At 31.3% G+C, this 8259-nt stretch overlaps 1 protein-coding gene across 1 annotated transcript; it reads left to right on the plus strand.

Moving 5' to 3' along the window:
• The first annotated feature begins 1722 nt into the window (after positions 1-1722).
• LOC126691736 (glutathione S-transferase L3-like) lies at positions 1723-4810 on the plus strand. Its single transcript, XM_050386842.1, has 10 exons — positions 1723-1934; positions 2073-2147; positions 2385-2445; positions 2663-2749; positions 2842-2940; positions 3034-3136; positions 3224-3303; positions 3583-3690; positions 4372-4452; positions 4569-4810. The coding sequence occupies exons 1-10, from the start codon at positions 1924-1926 to the stop codon at positions 4575-4577; spliced, it is 714 nt and encodes a 237-aa protein (XP_050242799.1). The 5' UTR covers positions 1723-1923; the 3' UTR covers positions 4578-4810.
• The last annotated feature ends 3449 nt before the right edge of the window (positions 4811-8259 follow it).

Consider the following 8259-nt stretch of genomic DNA (forward strand, 5'->3'; position numbering starts at 1 on the left):
TCCAAATCTAAGAGAATGACCACATGTGTGGTTAAAAATCCATACACTTCAAAAGCAAAATCTTATATAAGTTACTATTTATTTTCATTAGTTTAATGTTTACTCTCAGACATGCTCTTAGGTATGTTACTATTTTTCTTTATCATATATTTTTATTTAATTTATACTACATATGATTATAATAAATTATTATTAATTTGACAAATATTATGATTATTTATTTATTTATATGCATTCTATCGTTGTTTTCTTACTGATCTTTAAACTATTAATAATTTTTTTAGACTATTTTACAATATAGTTGTATTGTATACTATTTATTGTACGTAATATGACAATTGTATATACAAAAAAAATAATAATAATAATAATCATTTTATTTTTTACTTCCCAACAACAAAATCCTAACTCAAGATACTATTGACCTCCCTAAAAGAAAATTCTGAAGCCGCCACTGGTTGCTGCTGCTGCTAGGTTTTTAGGAATTGTCAATTATAATTGCCGCACACTAGCACTTATATATTGCTATTATTAAGTTGGCAATATAGGATTCCTTGTATCAATTGTATTCGGTCAACGGTGACCGATTTAGACTTAAGGTAAGTTTGGTACACTGAATGGGAATTATGACAAGAATTGTAATCTTTATTACTAGAAATAAAATGTGTCGTAATGTAATAACTAAACTTATTCATTAGTTTAGTTGTGAGTTATAACATTATAATGAAACTTAACATTTATTTTAGGAAATTTCTTACTCATACAATTATATTTCCTTAAAAATTGTTATTTTAAAATTTAAGAGAAATATATGTTATTTTTTATGATTTTTTATTTTTATAATTGTTAGATGTATATGGAAAGTTTATTTATTTGGAAATATATTAAGTTTTGAAATTATTGCACTTACTAAGGAATAGCTAATACAATCTTTTAAAGATGAATAGTTATTTCTCATTTTGAAGAATAATTATTCATAAAAATATAACCAAACTAAAGAATAACTAAATCATAGGAATAACTATTACATTACAACGCCTATTACAGTCTACCAAACATGCACTTATGTTTCCTATTACAAGTTGTATTTGGTTTACTTGTAATTAACTTGGGCTTATGGCAATTCAAGCCATACACGTACGAGCCTACTTCAACAGTTTCTAATCCAAGTGTATTTCTATTGACCAGATATCATGAAAATTTTTTCTATACTAATAAAACCTTACTCTATTTTTTTTTTTTTAGTATTTGTATTTAATTAAAATTTCCATTGAATTATAAATTTATCGAAGGGTTTTGAGAACCCTGGAAAAATTTGAAACTAAAAATAGGATCTTTGGCAGATGGTATCAAAACCTAAAATCATTAGCATTTCGACACAAAATCTTATTATTTCGATACAAGATACAAAAAAGGTATGGAAAATTCTTTTTTCTTGTATCGAAGGCTGGGAAGACGAATAAACCCTCCTATAATCCCTTGTTCCCCTCCTTTCTACTTTTTTTTTTTATATTATCCACTTACTTATCTTATGTTTAGTATCTAGTCGAATTTTATTTAATTCGAATACAAAACTATCAATAGATTCTATGTCATTTAAATATGACAATAATGGCATAATCATACCACTCTAATTTGGATTGATTTAAAAAAAAAACCCAAAAAAAAAAAAAAACAAAAACAAAAACAAAGAAGAGTTAAAAGTCAAGTGGTTGCTCTTCTTCAATACACCATCTAGAATATTCTTCTCTCTTCCTCGTCAAGCACACATGTCGTCATTGCTCGCGACTTCACTGTCTGGAAACTCCTATATATATACGGTTGCTCTGTGAACTTAGACACCATTCAGCATCAAATTCGAGAATTAAGCAGGAACATCAGAACACCCTGTGAACAACTACAACAACAAGAAAAACATCATCAATGGCTGCAGCGTAAGTGTCTCGAAATTCAAAAAATCACCAAGAATTCTTCATTTTCAATTGGGTTTTCTTCGTTTTTCCATTTGGGGTTCTCTGAATTTTGTGGTAAAAATAAGATTGTTTTTACTTATGTTGTTATGGGTTGTACAGAACCGTGAATGAGCACCTTCCCACACCCTTGGATGCCACTTCTGAACCACCTCCACTGTTTGATGGAACTACAAGGTTCGTTTTATTTTCATTTTTGTCCTATTCACTGTCTTTGATTAGGATTTCAATAAGTGACCCAACAAATTTCACAGCCTGAAGACAATAAAAAATAATAAAATGATGATACCAGTGATGGTTTCAGAATTACATTTCACTACCTCAACAAGTTGTGAAATTTGTTGTCTATCTAGTAATTTTTGGATTTTATTTTTATACCTTGTGCTAAAATGAATTAGACCCTTTTTTTTTTAGGTTGTACATCTCTCTTTCATGCCCATATGCACAGCGCACGTGGATCACCAGGAACTATAAGGTTATTTTCACCACTCTTTGTCCCCTTTGTTCTCATTCCTTAATTTGTTGTTAGAATTCATCTTAAGTTGTCTGATACTGCTTTTTCTAGCTTCTAGTTTCAATTAAAAGACAGATCCTTTAGCTCTTCTGGGATCAATTGTCCTTTTCCTTTTCTTGGGTTTTTTTTTTTTTTTGGTTAATTCAATATTTATGCTGATGAAAATCTCGAGGTGCAGGGATTATATGACAAGATTAAAGTAGTTCCAATTAACCTTCAAAATAGGCCTGCTTGGTACAAAGAGAAAGTCTACCCTGAAAACAAGGTGATATTTTATTATAAATATGCCTATCTGATGCATACTTGATTGAGATGTTTGAACTTCTTGATTGATCATCAAATTTTCCATATTAACAGGTACCCTCATTGGAACACAATGGAAAAGTTATTGGGGAGAGCCTTGATTTGATTAAATATATAAACAGCAACTTTGAAGGGCCTTCTCTTCTCCCCAGTGTAAGATTTGCATAATTTATTCGGGCCCTTCATAAAAAATACGCTCTCCCTCTCTTGGAATTTGACAAAATCTATGATGTGAAAATATTGTAGGATCATGCTAAAAAACAGTTCGCTGAAGATTTGATAGCCTACACTGATACCTTCAACAAGACAGTTTACACATCATTCAAAGGAGACACAGTTAAAGAAGCTGGTAAGATTTAAAACTAGCTGCCTCTTGAGTCTTGTCAGCATTTTATATAGAAGCTCTGGAATCACTAAAACTTCCAACTTTCATCAGGTCCTGCTTTTGACCACCTAGAGAATGCTCTTAGTAAATTTGAAGATGGGCCTTTCTTCCTTGGCCATGAGTTCAGTTTGGTAAGTTGACTTCTTCATTATGTTATTTTTTATCATTATTTGGTGCTGTATTGCTTGCCTTTTGTTCATTCATTGACCTTGGTATATTCTTTATAAACATATTAAAGATTCAGATTTTAATATTTTATTTTACCTATGCTACAGACAATGACTGTTTAGCTATATATATATATATATATATATATATGTGGGAAGTGGAAACCAGTAATACGATTATTAAATGATATTCTCTATAATATAAGTGTTCCTCCTTTGATTTGTGAGCTATGTGATCTACAGGCGGACGTAGCTTACATCCCGTTTGTTGAAAGATTCCAAATTGTCTTTTCAGCATTGTGGAATTATGACATCACTGCAGGAAGGCCTAAACTTGCAAAGTGGATTGAGGTAAGTTAGAACCCATATGATGTTTAGTGGCAATTGCGAGTTCTAGTGGTCTAAGATTTACTGCTTGTAAGATTAATTAGTTCTAGAAGCTATACCTCATTGATAGGAACTGAATCAACTGATAGCTTTGGCTTGGAAGTTGTGGCATTGAGTTGCAACATTGGGGCTACAGTTACTATAGATAATTGTAATAGGTTGTGACTGAAAATATTTGCCTCCCCCCCCCCCCCCCCCAAAAAAAAAGGCAGTACACGTCTTCGGTATTGTTTCTGAAACCTAAAGGATAATGAAAGTAGATTGATTGATAGTTGGAGGAAGATCTCTTTTATTGATTTGTGATGTCCTTTGCCTGAGTTGATTGAGCCTGATCATACTCTTCTGTTCGCGTTTAGAAACAATCAATCTACCTGTTGCATGGTGGGGCATGCATTCAAATGCTATATATATATATACAAAATATTTATATCTCTTCACATAAAGCATGGTTTTGGAAGTTAAAGAGTCTTGTAACTTAGTGACATTATCCGGTTCTTAGGTGGAGAACTTGTGTCCAAATCCCCCCTCTGCTCCCCCACTTGTTGTAAAGGGGGAAAAAACATGGCTTTAAAGGAGGCACAAGTTCCTATTGTATCAGTGTTTTGGTTTCTTGAATTATAATTATTCTTGGTAACCCTTGTGCAGGAGGTAAACAAGATTGATGCTTATAAGCCAACAAAGACGGATCCCAAAGAGCTCGTTGAATTCTACAAGGCCCGCTTCTTGGTACTGTCCATTTAGTACATGGAATTATGAATTTGACTTCGTAGAAGTTTTTCTACTCTTATTTCCCACAGTATGCCTTTTGCTAACCCATCCTTCAATCTAATTTTCTTTCACAGGCTCAGTAGTGAACAATCCAGCAGGGCTTTTGGACATTAATAAGCTAAATAAGTGGCTGTGCGCCTTTGCGTTCTGTACTAGTGGAAAATATGAATTGTCTCGGTGTGAGCTTGTGATCAGTATGCATGGATTACTTAAATAAATAGAAGTTGGTAATGTACTAAAACAGTTATTGTATGTTGATAAATGATAATTATGTTTTTAACTTGGTTTAAATATATTATATATGTGTTTTTCTTCATCTCCGATCATATTTTCCAACAAAATTGGGCCTTGGAATAATGTTTCTTTGAAGACTTGTGAAGCAGATTGTTGATTGTTGATTCTCTAACAACTGGATTTTCCAATGACAATTTTGGCAATATGCCTCAACTTGATACTAGAACTAAATAGTTCCAAGTATAAACACTATCAGAATGCGTAGTCCGGAACTCTGAATACAAATGAGGAAAGACAAATCAGTGGGAAAATTTCATAAATTATAAAATCCTCGTGTGTAGGCCATCTTAGCAAAGCATGTTTGCACAGTAATTGATCTCTTTGTAGATATGTTGCACACAGTGTTGCTCAAACCACATTATAAGAGCCACCACTTGCACTCATGGGACTAAGAAGCTCAGCTATAAACCACAGCTAAAGCCAGCTCCAACTATAAAGCGCAGCTCAAAAACCATTTACAGTTTTACTCTACTTGTACAGCTAAGGATTTTCGAGGTCGAGGTAGATCATAGATGTGGCCTACACTTTACTGGTCTACCTGCCATTTCTCTGCCTACCATTCTTTCTAAACATGAAAAAAAAAAAAAAAAGATGGGGGTAGAGAAAGTGGAATCAGTGGAGAGCAGGAGTAAAGATTTCATCTTTGGGAATTGAGGGTAAAGCATGACCAAAAAAATAAGAAAGAATCATTATTCGAGAAGAAATATACTAAATTTTAAAATTAAATTAATATATAAAAAATCCAAACTATCATTTATTTATTATTAACAAAGTATAATTAAAGTAAGGAAATAATTGCTTCAACAAAAAATAAAAGACATAATTTTAAATTCCAAATATCATTATATGGATTTTTTGTACTAAATTTCACAACAATTTCTTTTTTACTGTACAAAATCAAAGATTTCATCAAAAAAATCATCTTCAATTTTGTTGGAATTCTAATTTCGCTGATATTCATGATTATAAAAATCAAATATTGTAATTAATTTCTTATAATCTAAATTAAATAAAAATCATATTTAATCTAAATCAAATCAAATATTCATGACTAAGGGCACATTCCTCCAACGTTTGAGTACGGTGGTCCTGGTTAACAGTAATATCAATCTCTTCATCTGCAGTGAGGGTTATATTTTGTAAGCATTCAACGAAGTCTGCATCCATAGGGTAGGTGTTTAGGCTAGGGTTCAATAGGTGCAGACAATGTTGGGGGTAGGTGTTTGGGGTAGTGTGTAGTAGGATGGTATATAGAAAAAAGTTGAAAAGACCGGGTGACAGGTGAGAAAGCAGTGTTGATAAAAGGAGGGGAAAAGTGGTAGGAAAAGGTGATAGGAAAAGCTCACTCTAGGTGAGAGGAAAGGTAAGAAAAAACCGAAGAGAGTTAACAGTAATTGTCGTGTGAAAAAAAAAAAAAAATCATTAAATTAAGAAAATTTGATATTTTAATAAAATTTAATATAAAATAGATAATTTAGTGTGAAGTATTTTAAAAAGTGAGTACGTATGGCTTTCAGTTAGTTCAACTGGTAAAATTTTTAATGGTTGAATAAGAAATTCAGGGTTCAATCTCCGCCTATACCAAAAACTGATTGATGTCTTAATTTGATGATAAAGAACTATTATAAAAAACGGACGACATAAATTGAAACTCTAAAAAAAAAAAAAAATCTTATTCCATATAAACTATGAGCCTATATATAAAAAAATAAAAATAAAAACAAACAAATTAATTATACATGTTTTTTTAAATTTCTAATGGTTGAATAAGAAATCCGGGGTTCAATCTCCGTCTACACCAAAAACTAATTCATGTCTTAATTTGATGATAAAGAACTATCATAAAAAACGGACGACATAGGTTGAAACTCTAAAAAAAAAAAAAATCTTATTTCATATAAACTATGAGCCTATATATAAAAAAATAAAAATAAAAACAAACAAATTAATTATACATTTTTTTTTTTGGGTGTTTGGAAGCGACCATGAACAACAATAGGAACGATTGGGTAATCATTTTATTTTTATATATCTAAATAATACTATTTAAAAAATAAAATATTAGGAGAGCATTGCCCCTCGTCTATGAATAGCTCCGTCACTCTACCTTTATCACCTTCTCATATAATCCTTTCAAACAACAGATTAAGAAAACAAACTTTCTAATAAACCCACCGTCCTAGGTTATTTAAAAAACGTCAGTAAAAAGAAGTTTCATTTTCGTGACATGTATGCACTGCAACTACTTAAGGACAAATAGTATAAAAATAATATAGCGTCCGTTTAACCTTTTTTTAAAGATCATAAAATCAATAAAGTCAGTTCTTTTTTGAGATAAAAGTCGGCTCAGCTTATCAAAAAAATTATATAATTATTCATATTTCAATAGGGATTGAAGATTGAAGATGAGAGATTTGACTTTGAATCTTTTCAATAGAAATATCAGATATGTCAATTGAGTGACGAGAGTTTTAGTATAAATTAGCAATTTTTAATACTACATAAATATAGATAATAATAGATTTGACTTTGAATCTTTTTGATAGAAATATCAGATGTGTCTATTGAGTGACGAGACTTTTAGTATAAATCAACAATCTTTAATATCGCATAAATATGGATAATGATTGTCTAAAATTCCTCAAGTCATGAACTATCACAACATTAATATAATAATCACATAATTAACAAGCACTGCCAATCATGATGCTTGGATCACATAATAATTGTTTGGATTCACTCCCATAAGAGAAGTGAGCTTCCTAAATGGCGCCAATAACCTCTATCATGGCTATAACACCCATGATGCCTAAAATGACAAGAATTATGGAGAAATAAAGAACCATACTAAAAGCCATATAAACTGCATTATTTCCCTAGTTACAAGTATAGAAAACATCAAGTAGAATCCATTACACCCAACGATAAGAGATTATTAAGTTAAGTGTCAGAGAAGCTTAGGACAATATCATATCTATGTCAGCCAAGTCATCTAATCCATGTTGACCCTCAATCGATCATGTTATAACTAATACTATGATAAAACTAATGTCACAATTACAATAAGTAATGTTAATAGTTTTGGAAAAAAAAAATTGTGAAAAAGATTGCACCCTTAAAAGTATCATTTTTTTTTTTAATCGCAATTAAAATATAGGTTGTGAATTGTAGTTGTGGGAGATGCGGTGGAAATTTCAAATGAACTAATCGTTTATACAATTTTTCATGAACTAATCATTTACACAATTTTTCTTGTGCATTCATTATAAACGTACCTCATGAACATTTATTAAAAGACAAAACTTGTGACCACTTTTTGCGACCAAAAACTTATTGCCATTTCTAACATCGCTACAAAAAAATCGGTTGTCTCAATCCCTTTGTAAAAGTCACCCAAAACTCTCCAAATTTCCGCTACGCGTCCTTGAAATTCCCAACACACTCAAGTGCTGTCTCTCTAACAAAGCCCAG

The sequence above is a fragment of the Quercus robur genome, chromosome 7, assembly GCF_932294415.1.
Source record: "Quercus robur chromosome 7, dhQueRobu3.1, whole genome shotgun sequence".
Classification (NCBI taxonomy): Eukaryota; Viridiplantae; Streptophyta; class Magnoliopsida; order Fagales; family Fagaceae; genus Quercus; species Quercus robur.

Coding starts and splice junctions, on each gene's coding strand:
- LOC126691736 (XM_050386842.1), top strand. Junction 2,750..2,841: donor AAGTCTACCCTGAAAACAAG/GTGATATTTTAT, acceptor CCATATTAACAG/GTACCCTCATTGGAACACAA. Junction 3,691..4,371: donor AACTTGCAAAGTGGATTGAG/GTAAGTTAGAAC, acceptor ACCCTTGTGCAG/GAGGTAAACAAGATTGATGC.